Raw genomic sequence first — 23,403 nt, 5'->3', positions numbered from 1 at the left:
TTGTGTAATTATATTATAATGCTCACATGAATGTCATGCTGAATATATTCCTGTCATGTCATTCAAAAATAATTCAAATTGGCATCCAGAGTTGCGCTACGGTCTAAACTTAATAAAAAAAACTTTTTTATTAAGTTGCATATGTGCTCTTTATGACAGAATGTATAAAATTTGGTGAAATAATACTAAGTTACACTATTCAAAAAGGGCATGGAACATGGATACCGGTGGGGTGGAATAACCCATTTTAAAAGTAACCTTTCAGTATAGGTAACCACTCTTGTCCCCTATACTAAATTCTCTCATCTCCATGTTTCCATTTCCGGTAGCTGGTTGGGGGGTTCGTCCTAGCCATCGGTATCTATGCGGAGGTGGAGCGGCAGCGCTACAAAACCCTGCAGGGGGTGTTCCTGGCCCCCGCCATCATCCTCATCGTCCTGGGGGTGGTGATGTTCATTGTCTCCTTCATCGGTGTGTTAGCCTCCCTCAGGGACAACCTGCTGCTCCTCAAAGTGGTGAGTAGTAGACTCACACAATTGCATACAAGACTGGGATATAAGCTTGAGGTTTATCAGGTTCACTACACACAGGACCTGGTTCAAATACATGCAGTGCCTTCAAAGTATTCACACCCCCTTGACATTTTACACATTTTGTTTTGTTACAGCCTGAATTTAAAATGTGTTAATACCCCATGTCAAAGTGGAATTATGTTTTTAAATCTATTCAACCCCTTTGTTATGGCAAGCCTAAATAAGTAAAAATGTTCTTAAAAAGTCACATAATAAATTACATGAACTCACTCTGTGTGCAATAATGGTGTTTAACATGATTTTTCAATGACTACATCATCTCTGTACACACATACACACATACAATTATCTGTAAGGTCCCTCATTTGAGCAGTGAATTGCAAGCAGATTCAATAGCAAAGACCAATAAGGTTTTCCAATGCCTCACAAAGAATGGTACCTATTGGTAGATGGGTAAAAATAAAAAAGCAGACATTTAATATCTCTTTGAGCATGGTGAAGTTATTAATTACACTTTGGATGGTATATCAATACACCCAGTCACTACAAATATATAGGTGTCCTTCCTAACTCAGTTGCTGAAGAGGAAGGAAACCGTTCAGGGATTTCACCATGAGGCCAATTGTGACTTTAAACAGTTACAGGGTTTAATGGCTGTGATAAGACAAAACTGAGGATGGATGAATAAAACTGTAGTTACTCCACAATACTAACCTAAATTACAGAGTGAAAGGAAGGAAGCCTGTACAGAATAAAAATATTCCAACACATGCATCCTGTTTGCGATAAGGCACTAAGTAAAACTGTAAAAATTGTGGCAAAGAAATGAACTTTATGTTCTGAATACAACACATTATGTTTGGGGCAAATCCAACACAGCACATCACTGAGTACCACCCTTCATATTTTCAAGCATTGTGGTGGCTGCATCATGTTATGGGTATGCTCGTCATCGGCAAGGGATAGGGAGATGTTGTTGATAAAAATAAATGGAATGGAGCTAAGCGCAGGCAAAATCCTAGAGCAAAACCTGGTTGTCTGCTTTCCAACAGACACTGGGACACATTCACTTTTCAGCAGGACAATAACCTAAAGCCCAAGGCCAAATATACACTATAGTAGCTTATCAAGACGACATTTATTGAATGTTCCTGAATTGCCTAGTTACAGTTTTGACTTAAATCGGCTTGAAAATCTATGGCAAGACTTAAATGGATGTCTAGCAATGATCAACCTCCAACTTGATAGAGCTTGAATAATTTTGCAAATATTGTACAATCCATGTATCGAAAACTTACTCAGACTCACAGTGGTAATCTCTGCCAAAGGTATTCACTCAGGGGTGTGAATACTTATGTAAAAGAGATATTTCATTTTCAATACATTTGCAAAAAATGTTTAAACATGTTTTCACTTTGTCATTATGGGGTGTTTTGTGTAGATGGGGGGAGGGTTTATTTAATCCATTTTGAATTCAGGCTGTAACATAACAAACTGTGAAGTAAGTCAAGGGGTACTTTCTGAATGCACTGTATGTCAAATACAGTATGTTCATGTATTTAAGCTGTGTTTTATTTACCTTGGTCTTTACAATTATGGGACTATTTCATTGGTTCCGTTGTACCTGGGGAAAAAATGGTTGGTCGCTAAATCCGGCGAGAAATAGGACCATGTAAAAATGGCTAGCTGGAGCTCGTCTGAGCGGTTGGCAGGATATGCCCTCACCTGCTATAAACTTAATGCTGATTAGTTTTTGTTCTTTCAACTATAGTGCTGTTTAGTTAGAACATGATGTTGAGGCCCATCACTGTAACTTGGTCACCAGCTCCGTCCATTAGAAGGTTTTATATACAGTGCATTCGGAAAGTATTCAAACCCCTTGATTTTTTTTTCTCTCTCCACATTTTGTTACATTACAGCCTTATCCTAAAATTGATTCAATCGTTTTTTTCCCTCATCAATGTACACACAATACCCCATAATGACAAAGCAAAAAGCAAGTTTTTTTTATTGTTGCCAAACCCCGAAAATATCACATTTACATAAGTATTCAGAGCCTTTACTCAGTACTTTGTTGAAGCACCTTTGGCAGCGATTACAGCCTCGAGTCTTCTTGTGTATTACGCTACAAGCTTGGCACACCTGTATTTGGGGAGCTTCCCATTCTTCTCTGCAGTTCCTCTCAAGCTCTGTCAGGTTGGATGGGGAGTGTCGCTGCACAGCTATTTTCAGGTCTCTCCAGAGGTGTTAGATCGGGTTCAAGTCCGGGGTCTGGCTGGGCCACTCAAGGACATTCAGAGACTTGTTCCGAATCCACTCCTGCGTTGTCTTTGTGCTTCAGGTCATTGTCCTTTTGGAAGGTGAACTTTCGCCCCAGAGGTCCTTAGCGCTCTGGAGCATGTTTTCATCAAGGATCTCTCTGTACTTTTGCTCTGTTCATCTTTCCCTTGATCCTGACTGGTCTCTCAGTCCCTGCCACTGAAAAACATCCCCACATCATGATGCTGCCACCATGTTTCACCGTAGGGATGGTTCCAGGTTTCCTCCAGACGTGACAGTTGGCTTTCAGGCCAAAGAGTTCAATCTTGGTTTCATCAGACCAGAGAATCTTGTTTCTCATGGTCTGAGAGTCTTTTTTAGGTGCCTTTTGGCAAACTACAAGTGGGCTGTAATGTGCCTTTTACTGAGAAGTGGCTTCCGTCTGGCCACTCTACCATCAAAGGCCTAATTGGTGGAGGGCTGCAGAGATGGTTATCCTTCTGTAAGGTTCTCTCATCTCCACAGAGGAACTCTGGATCTCTGTCAGTGACCATCGGGTTCTTGGTCACCTCCCTGACCAAGGGCCTTCTGCCCCAATTGCTCAGTTTAGCCAGGCGGCCGGCTCTAGAAAGAGTCTTGGTGGTTCCAAACTTCTTCCATTTAAGAATGATGGAGGCCACTGTGTTCCTTTGGACTTTCAATGCTGCAGAATCTTTTTTTGGTACCCTTCCCCAGATCTGTGCCTCGACACAATCCTGTCTCTGATCTCTACGGACAATTCCTTTGACCTCATGGCTTGGTCTTTGCTCTGACGTACACTGTCAACTGTGGGATCTTAATATAGACAGGTGTGTGTGCCTTTCCAAATCATGTCATACCTGTTTTCGCTTTGTCATTATGGGGTATTGTGTGTAGATTGATGAGGGGGAAAAAAGTATTTAATCCATTTTAGAATAAGGCTGTAACTTAAAATGTGGGAAGGGGTCTGAATGCTTTCCAAATGCCCTGTAGGTGTGGTGCACAATACAATTTTTCTATCTTGAAGTATGTAAGAGTCCTTAATTATAGAAATCTTCTTGAGACGGCAGGGGAACATGCTCTGACTTGAGGTGTCCGGGGTGGAGACCTGGACTGCATCCAAGCGCACTGATTGGTTGGAATTGAGAGCGATGTAGGCTGTCATTGTAAATAGGAATTTGTTCTTAACTGACTTGCCTAGTTAAATAAAGGTTAAATTAATGTATTGACAGGTCTGAAGGCCAGTCAGGTTAAGAGGGCCAGCCTTTTTTACAGTACCATTCCATTGGTTTCAGTTGTTAAAATCTAGGAAAAGTTCCAAGCTGCAACACTGACTGCATGGGCTTGGCATGAGCCTTATAATGTGCTTCTGTGACTGTGTACATTCCTTGAAACAACAGTCTTTCTCAATATAATTTCAGGTCTTCAGTGTTAGTGGCACGAGACAATTTAGCTCATATCAGTATGCAAAGTATGTGCTAAGCCATAAATGTTACCTGAAAATGTTTGCATAGCATCACAGTTGGCTGGGTTGTATAACTTGATTTGTCTGCAAAGTCAAACAAGCGGTAATTAAGACACAACCACTAATGAAAGTCCACTAGCTCCATAATTATCACTGATTTATTAATTTGGAACAGTTTACCCATCCGCGTTGACAACATTTTGAAATATGTAACTGTACTGTAGCAGGCCCTCATCCATTTAGCATTTTTCACTTTGCTCTTATGAATTAATGACCAAATGAATATTAATCACATTTGAAATGCTTGCAAGCACTTTTAATGAGACACCAGTACTTGTAACGTATTGAATTTGATTCCTTTATATAGTTTGACTCACTTTTGAACATATTTGAGTTTTTTTGTCTTCTACTAAAAGCAAGGTATTTTTACCCTGAAGAAATTCTGCAATTTTGTTTAATTGGGGAACACTTCTTTTTTTTATGCTACAGTGCAGGAAACTACAATATAGGCTGTTTGAATTGAGCCTGATATTAAAAGACATTAGGCATACAATCAGCAACATCTTCGAATGGTGCCCCCTCAATTTCATCAATGATTGATCAATACATTTGTTTTCATATCTAAAAAGTTGCTATGAAAATGGTAGAGAGCAGCAGCAGTCTAGATGTCAGAGCTAACCGTTGGTTTTGTGGTTAGCAAGATACGATCAAAGATGGGAGGCAGGTAGCCTAGTGGTTAGAGCGTTGGACAAGTAACCGAAAGGTTGCAAGATCAAATCCCCGAGCTGACAAGGTAAAAATCTGTCGTTCTGCCCCTGAACAAGGCAGTTAACCCACTGTTCCTAGGCCGTCATTGAAAATAAGAATTTGTTCTTAACTGACTTGCCTAGTTAAATAAAGTTTAAAAAATAAAATTCTGATCAAAAGGACTCTAACCAAATGTCCATTAAACCATTAAACTTGACTGTTCTGTGTATTAACCTTTTTTAAATATGTTTTTTTTTTAGTTTCTCTACACCTTGACAGTCTGTCTTATTCTGGAGCTCCTCGGTGGCATCCTGGCTCTGGTTTTCAGGCATCAGGTACTGTAAACCCTAGTTATATCACGTTATTAAACTCATAATCATAGATTTTCTCTCAATCTCTAAACTCAGCAAAAAAAGAAACGTCCTCTCACTGTCAACTGTGTTTATTTTCAGCCAACTTAACATGTGTAAATATTTGTATGAACATAACAAGATTCAACAACTGAGACATAAACTGAACAAGTTCCACAGACATGTGACTAACAGAAATGGAATAATGTGTCCCTGAACAAAGGGGGGGTCAAAAGTAAAAGTCAGTATCTGGTGTGGCCACCAGCTGCATTAAGTACTGCAGTGCATCTCCTCCTCATGGACTGCACCAGATTTGCCAGTTCTTGCTGTGTGATGTTACCCCACTCTTTCACCAAGGCACCTGCAAGTTCCCTGACATTTCTGGGGGGAATGGCCCTAGCCCTCACCCTCTGAGACGTGCTCAATGGGATTGAGATCCGGGCTTTTCGCTGGCCACGGCAGAACACTGACATTCTTGTCTTGCAGGAAATCACGCACAGAACGAGCAGTATGGCTGGTGGCATTGTCATGCTGGAGGGTCATGTCAGGATGAGCCTGCAGGAAGGGTACCACATGAGGGAGGAGGATGTCTTCCCTGTAACGCACAGCATTGAGATTGCCTGCAATGACAACAAGCTCAGTCTGCTGATGCTGTGACACACCGCCCCAGACCATGATGGACCCTCCACCTCCAAATCAATCCCGCTCCAGAGTACAGGCCTCGGTGTAATGCTCATTCCTTCGACGATAAACGCGAATCCGACCATCACCCCTGGTGAGACAAAACCGCGACTCGTCAGTGAAGAGCACTTTTTGCCAGTCCTGTCTTGTCCAGCGACGGTGGGTTTGTGCCCATAGGCGACATTGTTGCCGGTGATGTCTGGTGAGGACCTGCCTTAGAACAGACCTACAAACCCTCAGTCCAGCCTCTCTCAGCCTATTGCAGACAGTCTGAGCACTGATGGAGGGATTGTGCGTTCCTGGTGTAACTCGGGCAGTTGTTGTTGCCATCCTGTACCTGTCCCGCAGGTATGACATTCGCATGTACCAATCCTGTGCAGGTGTTGTTACACGTGGCCTGTCTCCTTGTAGCGCTGTCTTAGGCGTCTCACAGTACGGACATTGCAATTTATTGCCATGGCCACATTTGCAGTCCTCATGCCTCCTTGCAGCATGCCTAAGGCACGTTCACGCAGATGAGCAGGGACCCTGTGCATCTTTCTTTTGGTGTTTTTCAGAGTCAGTAGAAAGGCCTCTTTAGTGTCCTAAGTTTTCATAACTGTGACCTTAGTTGCCTACCGTCTGTAAGCTGTTAGTGTCTTTACGACCGTTCCACAGGTGCATGTTCATTAAATGTTTATGGTTCATTGAACAAGCATGGGAAACAGTGTTTAAACCCTTTTACAATGAAGATCTGTGAAGTTATTTGAATTTTTACGAATTATCTTTGAAAGACGGGGTCCTGACAAAGGGACGTTTCTTTTTTTTGCTGAGTTTATATACATGCCGTCTCTTATTGGATATGTTTACCTGGGCTTGTGCAAAGTTCTGATTTTAAAGGGGCAATCACCAGCTGCTACATCCATTTTTGGACATATAAATTAATGATATGTACATATTTCTTCTTGAATAATATAACTTAGAAATGCCTCATGAGAGCCCAAAATATACGCTTGTTTTACTCCAGTGTTTGTAAACAAAGTAAATGTAAACGAACACTATATAGCCTCAAGATGGTTAAAACTATAATGCTCATATCATGGATCCTTGCATGGCTCTGTCTATGAATTTGAGTGTGGTTACATTTTTCCAGCCCCATCCTTCAGCTTTTTACCGAAACGGTGGCTGGGAGACGCTTTGTTATTGTTTCTACTGCTGGTTGCCGCTTTACATTGGAGAGCTAACAAGTTTATGAAACGTGTACATTACAATATGTCAACGTAGTGGGACTAAATCAGTTGTGTTGATATCAGGCATGGATATTAACTGCAAATTTGATATCAGATTGCCACTTGTGGTTTCCATGTAGGCATTTTCAAATGTATTGTCTATGATATTCCAATTACCATTGCGTTTTGAAGTTTGTGAAAGATTTCTGGCCTTTACATTGTTAAGCCACTAACTTCTAAGAATGTGAGACCCTTAATTTGATATGCTGATATCAATAATACAAAATCAACGAGTTATTCATTTTGTCTTGCATAATGACCCTTTCCTGTTGTGTCAATGACAAGAACAAGATCAGCTTGATAAGCACACTTCCATTTGATCTGTATTGAAGATTAGATGTAGAAAACCTAGGAGTCTTTTTGGGAGAAGATGAAAAAGAAGGGAGAAAGTTCTAGAACCAATAGAAAAAAAACAATAGCACAGCATTTCACAATTTCATAAATATTTAAGGTAAACGTTTAAACAGCAATGACTAGTCTAATCTGTAGAGAGAATTGCCATTTTCAAATCTCAACAGTAACTAATCCACCAATGGTCAAATGCATATGTTATTGAAAGATTTGAATTTAATGTAAATGGCTCAAGTCAGGATAATTTTCAATCAAAAATAGGTTACACAGTCATTTGTCTCTGAGGAATTTCTCATGACTGAATTTAGGTCATTTTTATTGAGAGGAGGAATAAAGGGAGAGTGTCGGTCAGTGACGAGTCCCCCTTTTTTTTTATTACTCAATTGTTATAATGCTGCCTACACACTAATATCTCAATCCTACAGTCTTAATACATTTCACCCTCTATTTTACTTTTCCACCATAGACAGTGGATCTCTTAAACAAAAACATTCGCAAAGGAATGGTGAATTACTACGATGATCTGGATTTCAAGAACATCATGGACTTTGTTCAGAGAAAGGTAAGATTTCTGTTTGAAAAATAAGTGGATTTTCTTTGAAACTGTTTGCCAGCTATTCCCCCCATTGCTGTTGACCAAATGTAATTTGGGATTATTCACTTTGTGACATGGTGGTTGGCCAACTCAAGGGCGAAGAGCAGTTTAATTAGAAGATTCCTACTGGGTTGGAGAGCGGTGGATGCTGTCCATACATCATTTGGAGTTCACATTCTCACACCTAACCTTGACCAAATGTGTTATTGAGAACTCCTTTTCACCAGCGACCCTGCTTTGAGTTGTTACACAGGAGGACTACTGATGATCGAAACGTCAAATCAGACACAAGCATTGGGATTTATTTTGAGAATTATACTCACAATATTTTATTCCATGAGCAACACCAAGCCGTTTTGTAGGATGGAAAACGTTGAAGGAAATAACTACTTGTAAACTGTGAATGTTGGAGGACAGGTCTGTCTCCCATAATAGAATATTAATGTGTCATTCTGTCTCAATTCTCTCCAACTGTGACGTGTTTGACATTTCCTGAACCACATCAAACACAGGAGCTTTGACAATCCCCACTGAGGAAGGTAGTGGTGTTAGTTTGGACTTGTTGATGGGAGGTAAATCAATACAACTGCATTGAGTGAATACTGCTGTCCCCTTTTTATAGCCTTGAAAAGCCTTCCAGATCAGTAGAAAGAAACTGTTTCTGAACTGACTATTGAATAAGAGTTTGTGTGTTGTAGCTCTTTCCCCCCTAGGTACTTTGACAGGGTTTTCACAGATATTTTTTTCCCCTTAAGTGCAGGCTTATGGTGAGATGTTGAACTGCTTCAGGTTAGACAGTGTTTGAGTCTACGTCAGACTTATTTTTAGAGTGCGAGGGAGTAAGTGTAGTTCAATTTGCTTTTAACTCGGAGGCGTTTCGCCAGCCTCTGGAAGTGGTCACTCAGATGGAAGCAGGTTCTATGGGGGAAATGATTGTATTGTGTACCGTAGGATGTCTTTCATGATGGGTTAAGTGGCGTCAGAGGCACAGCTTTTTAGGGAGACGTGGCATTCTGCCACTGGATTGAGACATCTGCAAATGTATTTGCATAAAAAACGTTCACTTCACAGGACTGTGAAAAGGTACACTATTAAAATGAGTTTGCAACCACATGCAAAACATTTGTGAATGTTCAATGACAGTCTTTACGCTTTTAAGCAAAGGTCTCTGCTATTCCAAGTCATTGCTTGTGTATGTAATGACTGTAATTATAGCAGGGTATTTTAATAGCACTCAAATGGATGCACGTATCTCAAGCCTCTTTTGCAGAACACTAGATGGCTGAATTAGATTTCTAGCTCGTGGTGTGATATTTCACTCCTAGGTTTTGTGTGTGTCCAAAACTAACATTTAACATTTAGCACAGGCCCGTTTTTGTTTATTGATCTCTAGAGTAGGCCTAGTATTGCTTTAGCTTGGGTTAGTTCTTACACTTTGATGTTAGTCTGTACTGGCCTACATGGTCTCTGTGGTGAACCATGCATAGCGCTTGTAGAATCTGCTGGAGAAAAGGTTACTTGCTAATCTCCCTAAGCACAAACAAGGTCTCTCTACCTCATGTGCTTGTAACTCAATCATGTCAGAGCCACTCCACCTCATTAGTTCTCCATCATCACAACCATGTTTTTTTTTGGGGGGGGGGGGGGGGGGGTTCTTCAGGAATACATATGTTCATAGGTAAAGATGCCCAGATTTCTAAATGATTCTCTTACAATCTCGATTTAAAAAGCCACTCTACTAAGAGTGTCTAGTTTACTGGAACTAGCGAAATGCTGAAGTAATTACCCTAGCTGCATTTGAGATGCAGAGAGCCATTCAAATGAGTTGGGGGACTGGCATAGGAATCCTGCTGCTCGTAAAAAAAAACATTTTAAAAAGTGGACTAATATTTATTCATACATTCCCCCATGAGAGCAGTTGGCTCAATGAATGAATGCAGAATAGTGAATATCCATATTATTCAAGTAAAATATGGAATTTACCTCTGGACTCTTAACTGTTCATTTTGATTCCTTCACTGAAACTTTACAGGGTTCTAAATGACCAAATGATGTTTCACACCCATAATGCTATAGCTTCTGGCATAGTACACTTAAAACTTTCAGAGAATCCTATCCAGCTAATTGAAATAAATACTAGCAAATTGCTCTACGTGTTTTTAAGAGCCTTTTTAAGGTATGAGATTTGAAGACAAAGCAGACCCACAGTGTGTATCTCAGCTCTTGTAAATTGTAGTAATTGCAAAAGCTCAACGTGTAAACAACCTTGCTGTACCAGAGCAGAAAAGTTAGAAATTGTACTTGAAGTTCAAACTAAAAACAATTTTAAAGCCCTTTATAAGGCTATAGTTCTATGCTTCAAAAATAATGTATAAGCAAATGGCATGCTAGAGTGTGGTAAAGCTAAGAGTTATGCCACTTGTTGTGCATGATGTAAGGACCTGTTAAAAACATATTGTATTGGATGTGTGTATCTGTGTAGGCATAAAGGGTTTGTGACCGCTCAATTAAGCCTTTAAAGTTGTGTGTTTTTAAAGAGGGATCAAGGTATAGGCCAGTGGCGTAGCGCAGTTTGGAAGCGATTACAGTTGAGTCTTTCTGGGTAAGTCTCTAAAAGCTTTGCACACCTGGATTTTACAATATTTTCCACATTATTATTATTATTATTTTTTTATTCTTCAAGCTTTGTCAAGTTGGTTGTTGATCATTGCTAGACAACCATTTTCAGGTCTTGCCATAGATTTTCAAGCAGATTTAAGTCAAAACTGTAACTCGGCCACTCATGAACATTCACTGTCTTCTTGGTAAGCAACTCCAGTGTAGATTTAACCTTTAGGTTATTGTCCTGCTGAAAGGTGAATTCATCTCCCAGTGTCTGGTGGAAAGCAGACTGAACCAGGTTTTCCTCTAGGATTTTGCCTGTGCTTCATTCTGTTTATTTTTTATCCTGGAAAAACTCCCCAGTCCTTAATCATTACAAGCATGCCCATAGCATGATGCAGCCACCCCTATGCTTGAATATATGGAGAGTGGTACTCAGTATTGTATTGGATTTCCCCCAAACATAACACAAACGTTTTTTGCAGTATTACTTTAGTGTGTTGCGAACAGGATGTTTTGGAATATTGCTATAGGCCTACCATTCTATAACTGTTTTGATTGTTAATACAACTATGTTTGTTTCTGTCTGTTGTTCTGTCTTTACAGTTCAAATGTTGTGGAGGGCAGGAGTACAAAGACTGGGAAGTGAACATGTACCATAACTGTACAGCTCCTGGACCGCTGGCTTGTGGAGTGCCTTACACCTGCTGCCTCGAAAACAAGGTCTCTGCTGCTCTTCCTTTGAGAGCTCATTATGCAAATTACAATATAATAGATCGTTATTTAAATCCATTTTAATGCAAATTTGAAAAAATAAATAATAATAAATCTGTCACAGTACCCAACTAAACACACATGACAGGCTGGGAGCAACATAGGGTCAACTCAGCAGAGCAGTGACCGTGGAGCAGTTTTGGGGGTTTAAGTTTCTTGCTTGAGGACAAAACGGCAGTAGGTAGCATAGGCGATAATGATGCCAGCAACCCTCCGACAGCAGTTCACTCCGCCCTGCTTTTATCCATCAGCCCTGTGTTTCAAACCAATAACCTTCCAGTTACTGGCCCGCCTCTCTAACCTCGAGGCTACTGTTTTCTCCAAGTGACAAAAAATTTCATAAGTTCACATTTTCTTCTGACAAGTGTCTGGTGGAAAGCAGACTGAATCAGGTTTTGGTTATTTACACTCATAACTGAACTGGTTAGCATTGTATTGTTTCAGCAGAGAATGTTTTATTGTCACATACACCGGAGCAGTGAAATGTGGTGTTTGACAGGGTCAGCCATAGTCATATGGCACCTCTGGAGCATATTAGTGCTCAAGGGGCATATCGACATATTTTTCACCTTGTCGGCTCGGGTATTCGAATCAGCGACCTTTTGGTTACTGGCCTAACGCTCTAACTGCTAGGCTACCAGCCGCCTTATTGGAGACCACATCCATAGCAGCACTGCATATCCCCTAAAACATTTGCATACTTGTCAAACTATTCATCACTAGCTTAGATTTTATCTCTGTATCTCTAGATGCCTCCTATGACATTTGTTCCCCTCTGTGTTGTTCTGAGCCCTACATTCAACAGTAGGGTCGTTCTTGAATTGCGGTGGCATTTTGGCATTGCATTCTTTCATTTTAATTTATTTGGGTACCTCTTCCCATTCTAAATCAACTATGACAGCTTAATGACTTTTAAATAATTGTTATCATGATGATAACATTGTGCCACCAGTAGGAGTAGAAACACCAATGACAAATAGGTAATTGAGGATTTTCTTAAATGGAGGCCACAGATGCTCAATCCATTTCAAAATAATTTACTAAAGTGATATGATTTAATCATTTTTCTCACAATGTAATTTCTCTTCATTTAAATTGAGTAACACCAAAAGCACTATTTAGGCACACCAAATTATCAATGGAATCCTCAAATGGATGACCTACTAGAAGTTTGTGATTAACTCATACATTTCTTTAATATAGACCCCTCGCCTGATAAGTTTGCCACTGGAGGGAATGCTTAAGGTCCTTGTATAACTTTGTATTAAGTGATTTTTCAAGGCAGTATTTTATTTAACCTTTTAATTAACTAGGCAAGTCAGTTAAGAACACATTCTTATTTCCAATGACGGCCTACCCCAGCCAAACCCTAACCCGGACGACGCTGGACCAAATGTGCGCCGCCCTATGGGACTCCCAATCACGGCCGGTTGTGATACAGCCTGGAATCGAACCAGGGTCTGTAGGGATGCCTCTAGCACTGAGATGCCGTGCCTTAGACCACTGTGCCACTCGGGAGCCCCCGGTAACACCAATGACAACTTAAACATATATATTTGTTTTAAATTATTTTAATAGCCTTATTTGCTTTTATTGAGCTATACAATATATTAATTGTTTATTTTCTAGCATTTTAAAATAAATATCTCTAAATCTGAAAAATATGTCATTAGAACTCTACTCATCACTACTGGGACAAGCCAATTTGCTTGCCCTTTAAACAATGCATCAAAATATAGGTTTTGAAGTATAAAGGACTTGCATTATGTTTTATTATTGATTAACAGTTCCATATAAACACAAACCAGTATGATGTGCAACTATTTGTAATTTTAGTGTTTGTCATTGTTTCTGAGGCTGAGGGGCTCAAATGCCATCACAATTCAATATCACAGCTTGCAATACTTGCAATTGTATTGCTTTTAATTTATCTGGTGAGAGGCAGCAGTCAACATTTACTTTGTTTTATGTCATCAACCATTGCCAGAAACATTCCACATGGGGAAAGAGGCTAGTCGGGATCTTTGTTAATCAATATCACAGGGCTGTGATTTGGTTCTGTATTCAGTCATAGCTAAATATAAACATTTATTGAAAAGATTAATGCTGTGAACTCTGACAAAAAAAATCTGACTGTGAAAAAACGTTGCATTATTCATTTGCTGAGAAAGCAATTGCATGTATAAGTAAGGTACACGCAATCCATCAATCAGCAGGGGTCCGGGACAAGGTAGCGCGCCAGGTGAAGTTGGGTCAGGGGTCCGGGACAAGGTAGCGCGCCAGGTGAAGTTGGGTCAGGGGTCCGGGACAAGGTAGCGCGCCAGGTGAAGTTGGGTCAGGGGTCCGGGACAAGGTAGCGCGCCAGGTGAAGTTGGGTCAGGGGTCCGGGACAAGGTAGCGCGCCAGGTGAAGTTGGGTCAGGGGTCCGGGACAAGGTAGCGCGCCAGGTGAAGTTGGGTCAGGGGTCCGGGACAAGGTAGCGCGCCAGGTGAAGTTGGGTCAGGGGTCCGGGACAAGGTAGCGCGCCAGGTGAAGTTGGGTCAGGGGTCCGGGACAAGGTAGCGCGCCAGGTGAAGTTGGGTCAGGGGTCCGGGACAAGGTAGCGCGCCAGGTGAAGTTGGGTCAGGGGTCCGGGACAAGGTAGCGCGCCAGGTGAAGTTGGGTCAGGGGTCCGGGACAAGGTAGCGCGCCAGGTGAAGTTGGGTCAGGGGTCCGGGACAAGGTAGCGCGCCAGGTGAAGTTGGGTCAGGGGTCCGGGACAAGGTAGCACCAGGTGAAGTTGGGTCAGGGGTCCGGGACAAGGTAGCACCAGGTGAAGTTGGGTCAGGGGTCCGGGACAAGGTAGCGCGCCAGGTGAAGTTGGGTCAGGGGTCCGGGACAAGGTAGCGCGCCAGGTGAAGTTGGGTCAGGGGTCCGGGACAAGGTAGCGCGCCAGGTGAAGTTGGGTCAGGGGTCCGGGACAAGGTAGCGCGCCAGGTGAAGTTGGGTCAGGGGTCCGGGACAAGGTAGCGCGCCAGGTGAAGTTGGGTCAGGGGTCCGGGACAAGGTAGCGCGCCAGGTGAAGTTGGGTCAGGGGTCCGGGACAAGGTAGCGCGCCAGGTGAAGTTGGGTCAGGGGTCCGGGACAAGGTAGCGCGCCAGGTGAAGTTGGGTCAGGGGTCCGGGACAAGGTAGCGCGCCAGGTGAAGTTGGGTCAGGGGTCCGGGACAAGGTAGCGCGCCAGGTGAAGTTGGGTCAGGGGTGCACAGCAGGGGTCCGGGACAAGGTAGCGCGCCAGGTGAAGTTGGGTCAGGGGTGCACAGCAGGGGTCCGGGACAAGGTAGCGCGCCAGGTGAAGTTGGGTCAGGGGTGCACAGCAGGGGTCCGGGACAAGGTAGCGCGCCAGGTGAAGTTGGGTCAGGGGTGCACAGCAGCAGTCAGAAAAGCAGCACTGGATCATCAGGTGGACTGGCAACAGGAACTGCCAGGAATCATCAGGTCAGGCTGTCCTCAGGCACGGTGCGCCGGCCCTCTGGGAGGGGAGACGTAGCACTCACAAAACATGGGGTCTGTAGATGTGAGCCTTTACCATCTGGGTGTCACTCAGCAGAACTGACAACCACTTTGTGCTCTTAAAAAGTACAAAGAGAACATAGGCAGGTGGGGACAGGGGCCTTATGCTGCCATGCCGCTGTAAGAGGATCTGGCTCTGAATCCTAATATGTTGTCCTGATGGCTCTCAATCCTAATATGTTGTCCTGATTTTAAATGGCAAGGTAAAAAAGACTCAGTCTATTTTATTAAACTGCTTATGGACATGCAAACCTTTTTGTCTAATGTTGTCTCAACGATTTCAAGTCTTAACCTGTAGCCGAAATATCAAGTCAAAATGTGCATGCTTTCTAATTCAAGCTCATGATTTTCTCCAGCTGTGCACCCCTGACCTTTCTCCATATATATTTGTTCTTAACTGACTTGCCTAGTTAAATAAAGGTTGCATTTAAAAATAAATATATATTCAGTCAGTCGCTGGGATCTGAGATATAGTAGCAGAGAACCTTCAGGGAAAATCCCCCAGCTATCTGACTTAATGTATTCTCTTATCTCTAAACTCCAGATATTGACACCTCACAAGACTTCACAGAAAAGCGTGAGACAAAAAATCTTGCATTGTTTGTCCACAATTAAAATCCGGTCTCTGAAGGGAATAAAAAACAGTCTGGAACATGTCTGTCTTAGTTCTTGTCGTTTTATGCCAAGCATAAATTCGGTCTACTGTATTGACATTTCAAATGCCTGTACTTGGCAACTCTCCTGAAGTTTCTGTATTTTAAATAAATAAATTCCTGTCAAAATGCCCATGGGCTGGCTATCATATCACATTTTCTCCTCCAAGGTAGCTGTCATTATTGAGCAAAAAGATTGAAATACCACTATTGTTGTTTTCTGAACATGCACAGTTGCTCAGGGATATTTCTGTCAAAATACCCTGAATAATGTATACCTTTTATCATTCAAGTGGAATTAATTCAAGTAAAATATAATGGACAAGTTCTAACAGCATCATTTTGTCTATAAAAAGAGGTAGGTGTCTGTTTTTGAGAGAAAAAAGCTGAAGACAGTAGATCTCTGGTGTCGGTCATTCAGGGCTGCATTGATGGGTTGTGTGTTTTCCCTCACTTATTATCATCTACTGTTTGTACCTTTTAATAAATTATGGGGATTGTGGGGCCCGGCGGGGGTTTTGGCAATGTTTAACAACTTGTTTCAACTTGCCTTTTCTTTCACAAATGTTGAAAAACTGAGCATTCTGTCGCATTGCTTACTAATATTTAAATCAAGGTCTTAGCTAATATTTTAAATTAGGTTTATTGATTGCTCTTTTGAGCTTGTCCTCTGGCTGGATATTGGCCTACATATCCATTGTGTAAATCATTTGAACATGCCGAGTTTTGCGTTGGCTTGTGTTTTGCGTTCCCTAATGCGATAACTGATTTTTGTGAGCTCTCTCTCTGAGGGATAATGGGTATGTAGCTATTAGCTGAACTCCCACGAGCCAAGTAGCCTGAAATCCAGAACCTGTTTTTCTGACATTCTACTCCTTGTACTGTGTAATTAGCATGACAAGGAGTGGAATGTTTGCCCAGGCTACTATCCAAAGGGCCCAACTTCTAAAATAGTTCAACTAGACCAGGGCTTCTGAGCCTGTTTTGACATGAGATCTAATATTTCTAACATCTGTTGAGAAGATCGACAAGTCAAAGGGTTCCCACGTTTAGACATTTTATTAACTTTCCCACAACTTTGTACACACAAGCATCAAGCTGTGCGACTCTCTGTTTGAGAAAAGCAAGTGGAGATTGTAGAGGAGATTCTTAAATGCTGAATTATTTGGATAATCCTCATCAAAAGATGTATCCTAACTTCAAATATTCTTGTGTAACCTGCCAATAATGTTCTGAAATATGTTACATCTCTTTGACATAGTATTATCTTGCTCCTTTTCAGCCTAATGAAGTTGCCAACACACTATGTGGATTTAAGGTCCTTCAAAATGAGGTAAGAATGTCTGATCAAAATGTTGTCTCAATGTCTCTCACCGGCTCAATTTCTAAATGTGAAAGTCTAAATGTGAAATGTATGTGTACCGCTGTCATACAAAGGAACAGTGCCGACCAATAACCAAAGTGTCAAATTCATCTTTGCTTTTTAAACATATCTGAAAGACCATATCACATGTATTCAAAGCCGTGGGAAGTAGTGGTGCTGAGGATGCTGCAGCACCCCTGTCCCCATAAAGGCCTTTACATGTTTACACTGTACATCCTGTCCCTCCTGTCAGAGGCTGACCTTGCAGGACGTCATCTACATCAGAGGTTGTACTGATGCTGTCTTCATCTGGCTCATGGATAACTATAAGATAATGGCTGGCTTGCTGCTTGGCATCTTATTCCCCCAGGTAAGAGTTAACCACCATGTGAGACTGACATCTGATGTCCACCAATATTACACAATTAATGATTAACACAGCGACGTCGTGGGCTCAGAACTTTGGTTAATGGCTTTAGCAGAAGGCAGGTACGGGTTTCCACATAACGGTATAAAAAAATGCCAGTGATTATTGACAGATGGAAAGTATTCAGTTATATTGTGAGCTCTTTCATGTTTGATTTAGGAAATCACTTTAGAAATTGTTTTAGTTCATAAATGTATCCTATTACACAGATTTATGTGGTGGAGTTTATCGGTTTCTATAATGCAGAAGGATTGATTATCCTTGAGCTGTTTCTACAACTTGATTGGAGTCCACCTGTCTAAAAACCTGTTTTCACTTTGTCAGTATGGGGTATTGTGTCTGATATGTTTTAAAATGTAATACATTTTAGAATAAGGCTGTAACGTAACAAAATGTGGGAAAAGTCAAGGGGTCTAAATACTTTCCAAATGCACTGTATATCCATTATGAATATGAGTGGGTTTGGCATGCTGGATGGGCCTCCCAGTTAGGAATGCTTCTCCACTGCATAGAAGACATATTTGGTTTATCTCCCCATACACATTAATTCCCTATGGAGACATAGCTTTAATTTATGTTGTTTACCACAGTGTCCTATAGACGGGCCGAGACAGAGCAGTATTTCCACAGCAGTGAGTCTCGATGAGTGCATAACTTCACCCTTACAGCTGTGACCTAATCATGAGGCCGTTTTGGGGTAAGGGAGGTTGGGGTACATAGGCAAGAACCTTCTCAATAACTGACTTGAGCTGAATACATTGAAGAAATCTATTGTTGTCCATGTAGGTTCGATGTTGAAGCCTTTCTGTTGAAGTGTGACCTTGATGAGTAAGTGAACCTGAAGGGCTTCCTTGTTTGAAATTTACATGCTCATCTTCCATAGCTGTGATTAGTTAGGTACTTAAGTCCGGAAGAAACCGTTTCTCCTGCAGCCGGTGAAAATGCAGATGAGAAGGTGTTTCATAATGGTCCCACGAGCCTTGCTTCACTACATGCTCCATAAAATGTCCTGTGTATTAGCTATGTTTTATTAACAATATTACCACTTGTATCTTGTAGAAAAAGGGATGGAGAGTGCTACAGGGATACACATTTGTAGATCTTTAAAGATGGAGATTGTTCTTTGGTTACCACTAATAAGTTTGAAAATTGTATGCTTCAGTGTCTTTGAAACTTTGTTGTGAAGGGCAGAATACGTCACGTGTTAATTATGTGTCCAAATGCAATCTGTTCCTCTGAAAACAATGAAAACAAATACAATTTTAAGTTTATCTAGAAAGACTTTTGTTTTTATAAATATGAAATAATTTGAATTCTTTATTGGTAGCTACATCCCTCAACCCCCATAATTTTGAGACAATTAACAAAATACTACAGATCTCCTTTTCAAAACAAAACCCCCTGGGCACAGATGTCATTTGTCTATCAGATGTCTATTTTTTATTTACATTTGGTTGAGTTGTCAACTAACCTGAATTCAAGTCAAAACAACAAAAAATGTCACCATGACATTGGATTTAGGTTAAAAGTTGGGTGGGAAAAAATGTAATATTCCCTTACGTTGATGACTTTTTGTAAATCCAATCAGTTTTCCACGTTGGTTCAACGTCATCACATTGAATAAATATATACAGTACCAGTCAAAAGCTTGGACACACCTACTCCTTACAGGGTTTCTTTATTTTACTACACACAGGGGTTGAATACTTATTGACTCAAGACATTTCAGGGTTGTTTCATTTTGAATGAATTAGTAAAAAAATGTTTTTAAACATAATTCCACTTTGACATTATGGTTAGCCCCAGTGACCAATAATCTAAATTGAATTACTTTTAAGTTCAGGCTGTAACACAACGAAATGTGGAAAAAGTCAAGGGGTGTGAATACTTTCTGAAGGCCCTGTATCTGGTTCCCCATATTGACAATCACATGTAGCATTGGAGGGAACAAAACTTGGAGGGTATTGACTAAAGACAGCTATTTTTCACAGTAAGTGTCTGTAAAAAGGGTTAAGTCTTCTGACTGGCACTTTTAATCATTAAGTCCATTGTCTACTCACTTTCTATTGATTGGAAGGAGCTGTGGCTGCCTCTCTCTGGGAATAAATGATGATCTCTATCACCTGTAACTATAGTACATGTAGGAAAAAGTGAGTTGTGGAATGAAGTCTTTCCCTGAGATCCCATATGTTATTGATTTGAGGGTATTTCTATTGAGCTACTAATGCTTTATTGATGTTGCCACAGAATGAATCATTCAATGTAATCTAGTCATTTGAGCAATCCTCCCACATACGGTACATTATATACCTTTTTTTTTTTTTTTTTTTTTTTTTTTTTTAGGGGTGGATCAGCTTAATATTGCGGAAAGAATGTTGCTTCCAATGTAGTCGTCTGCATCATTTCCAATCCCCCATATTTTTTTGGGTAAATATATATATCCATACACGTATGCATACATATACACATATATACATACACATACCTATATAGACATACATACTTTTTTAAAGAATATACCTTTATTATTATTCCCCGCAAACCCTACCACCAATCCCCCAATTGGAGTAAACTGATAAACATTTCTGTTTTTACCTTCAATTTATACATCCTATACACATTTTACAGACACAGTCTACTTTATAATAGTTCTCTCTTGTTTGTTCTTAGTCCTTTCTCTATTTCTGTTGTCCATCCAGTTTGATTTCCACTTGTAACTGTGCTATTTCACAAAAACTCCGCCCCTATACACATTTCACAGATCCCGTATGCTCTACATTGTTTATCTTGTTATTAGTCCCACCCTTCAGCTCCACTCAACCCTTCCCATCTATCTTCCAACATCATCCATTTCGGATTTTTATTTGCCATATATTTTTCAACTGTGCTGTGATGCCTCACAAAAGATTTGAATCTTCCTATTCTCATAGCTTCCACGGATTGTAAATTAAAAATAAACATTTTTGCTAAAATAATTATTATATTATTGATTGATTGACTATGGCTTTTCAAATCCCCCAGTATTGCTATCTGTAGCGTTAGTTCTACGCAAATGTTGCAATTCTTCAGCCATTCCTGGACCTGTGACCAAAAACGAGCTACATACGGACAATACCAAAATAAATGATCTAGTGACTCTGCCTCCTCACAGCAGAATCTGCAGAGCTGGGAAGATTGTATCCCCCATATATATAACATTCTATTAGTTGCAAGAATTTTGTACAGTAATTTAAATTGAAAAATTCGAAGTTTTGAATCCGGCGTTGTTTTGCGTATCAATTCATAAACCATGTGCCATGGAATGGGTACATCAAAAATCTCTTCCCAACTATTTTGCAATTTATATGGCACAGCTGTCAGTTTTTTGGTCCTTAAATTAAATTGGTATATGTTTTTATTTATCACACTTTTCTTTAACCATTTATGTTCTTTAATATAGGGCCGACATACAAGTTCCTTACTTTTTTCCCCTTCTACTTGCCTCTTCCATTTTTGTGGTAATGCTGCAATTAATTGGTTGTAATTTTGGGTAGAGCAGACATTTCCATATGTCTGTGTTAGCTGCATGTGTGACATTACTCCACCAGTCCTATTTATGATATCATTCACAAAAATTATACCTTTTTTAAACATTTCTTCGATAAATACAGTTTTTTTATCAATTACTATATTTGAATTTAACCACAATATTTGTTGTACTATTTGTTCTGTCCTTTCAGGTGGATTAAACTGAAATTGCAACCAACTTTCTAAGGCTTGTTTAAAAAATAAAGATATTTTGGAGATTATTTCCTTTTCAAACAACCGAAAGTGAGCAGGTGTAATCTGAATAAAGGGAAAAAGGCCCTTCTTGAACATAGGATGAGACATTCTTATCAATTTACTAGAGAACCAGTTTGGATTTAAGTATAACTTTTGTATGACTGATGCCTTTAGTGAGAGGTCTAACGCTTTAATATTTAATCATTTCTGCCCTCCGAATTCATATTCGTTATATAAATAGGCCCTTTTAATTTTATCTGGCTTGCCGTTCCAAATAAAATTGAATATTTTTTGTTCATATAATTTAAAAAGCAGGTCACTAGGTGTAGGCAAAACCATAAGCAAATAGGTAAACTGTGATATGATTAAAGAGTTAATCAGGGTGATTTTCCCACAAATAGACAGGTATTTTCCTTTCCATGGTAGCAAGATCTTATCTATTTTTGCTAACTTTCTATAAAAATTTATTGGAGTGAGATCATTTCTTTCTTTTTGGATTTGTATACCGAGTATGTCCACATCTCCGTCAGACCATTTAATTGGTAAACTACATGGCAATGTAAAATGTGTATTTTTTAGTGATCCAATACGTAATATGGTACATTTATCATAATTTGGTTTTAATCCAGAGAGGATAGCAAATGTATCTAGATCCTCTAAGAGGCCGTGGAGAGACTATAGTTGTGGTTTTAAAAGAAAACATGAATCATCAGCGTACAATGACACCTTAGTTTTTAGGCCCTGGATTTCTAATCCCTTAATATTAATGTTTGATCTAATTTTAACAGCTAACATTTCGATGGCAATAATAAATAGATATGCCGATAGTGGACAACCTTGTTTTACTCCTCTAGATAGTTTAAAACTTTCTGAGATGTAGCCATTATTTACTATTTTACACCTAGGGTTACTATACATAATTTTAACCCATTTTATAAGAGATTCCCCAAAATTGAAATATTCTAGGCATTTATATATAAACTCCAGTCGTACTTTATCAAAAGCCTTTTCAAAATCAGCTATGAAAACCAGGCCTGGTGTCCCCGATATTTCATACTGTTCTATTGTTTCCAGTACTTGCCTTATATTATCTCCAATGTATCGTCCATGTAAAAAACCTGTCTGATTAGGATGAATAATATCTGACAAAACTTTTTTTATTCTATGCGCCAAGCAAGAATAAAAAGAGGTCTCCAATTTTTTAAATGGACTGGATCTTTATATATACCACTTGGGTCCTGTTTCAGTAATAATGATATCACACCTTCTTGTTGCGTGTCTGATAATCTATCATTTATATAGGAGTGGTTAAAACAAGCTAATAATGGTCCTTTGAGTATATCAAAAAAAATATTGTATACTTCCACTGGTATGCCATCCAGCCCTGGAGTTTTCCCATCCTTAAAGGCCCCAATTGCGTCAAGTAGTTCCTCCTCTGTAATTAGGCCTTCACATGAGTCTTTCTGTACAGATGTTAATTTTACATTATTATTAGGGAAAAAATCCATACAATTAGTTTCAGTTAGTGGAGATGGAGGAGCCTGAAACGAAAACATATTCTTAAAGTACTTTACTTCCTCTTTCAAAATATCATTTGGTGAATCATGCGTGACTCCATCATTTGTAACAAGTTTTAATACGTTTTTTTTGGTAGCATTTCTATATTGAAGATTGAAAAAGAATTTGGTGCATTTTTCCCCATATTCCATCCAGTTCGCTTTATTTTTATAATATATTACACTGGATCTTTCTTGAATAAGTTCCTCCATTTCTTTTTGTTTTTCCTCTAACTTATTCTGTGCCTCTATGGTACCGTTTTTATTGTTATCTAACTGTACTGTTAGTCCTTCAATTTCCTTTGTTAATATGGACTCTTTTGATCTAAATTGCTTTTCTTTTATAGATGAGTACTGAATTGCATGGCCTCTAGAGGCACACTTAAAAGTGTCCCATACAATATGGGGATCTGCTGTACCTATGTTATGTCTAAAAAAGTCAGTTATAA

The 23,403-nt window shown here is 40.0% G+C and overlaps 1 protein-coding gene across 1 annotated transcript in view; it reads left to right on the top strand.

Annotated features, from left to right (window-relative positions):
- Nucleotides 1-23,403, top strand: part of LOC120029755 (tetraspanin-15-like) — a 34,789-nt gene that overhangs the window by 7,546 nt on the left and 3,840 nt on the right. Inside the window, exons 2-7 of the mRNA XM_038975024.1 lie at nucleotides 330-515; nucleotides 5,283-5,357; nucleotides 8,139-8,234; nucleotides 11,475-11,591; nucleotides 17,129-17,179; nucleotides 17,463-17,579. Coding sequence (XP_038830952.1) covers nucleotides 330-515; nucleotides 5,283-5,357; nucleotides 8,139-8,234; nucleotides 11,475-11,591; nucleotides 17,129-17,179; nucleotides 17,463-17,579 — 642 coding nt within the window. The remainder of the gene's footprint in view (nucleotides 1-329; nucleotides 516-5,282; nucleotides 5,358-8,138; nucleotides 8,235-11,474; nucleotides 11,592-17,128; nucleotides 17,180-17,462; nucleotides 17,580-23,403) is intronic.

The sequence above is a fragment of the Salvelinus namaycush genome, chromosome 35, assembly GCF_016432855.1.
Source record: "Salvelinus namaycush isolate Seneca chromosome 35, SaNama_1.0, whole genome shotgun sequence".
Lineage (NCBI taxonomy): Eukaryota > Metazoa > Chordata > Actinopteri > Salmoniformes > Salmonidae > Salvelinus > Salvelinus namaycush.
Note: the sequence above shows the minus strand (reverse complement) of the source record. Positions and strands in the feature narration are given on the sequence as shown.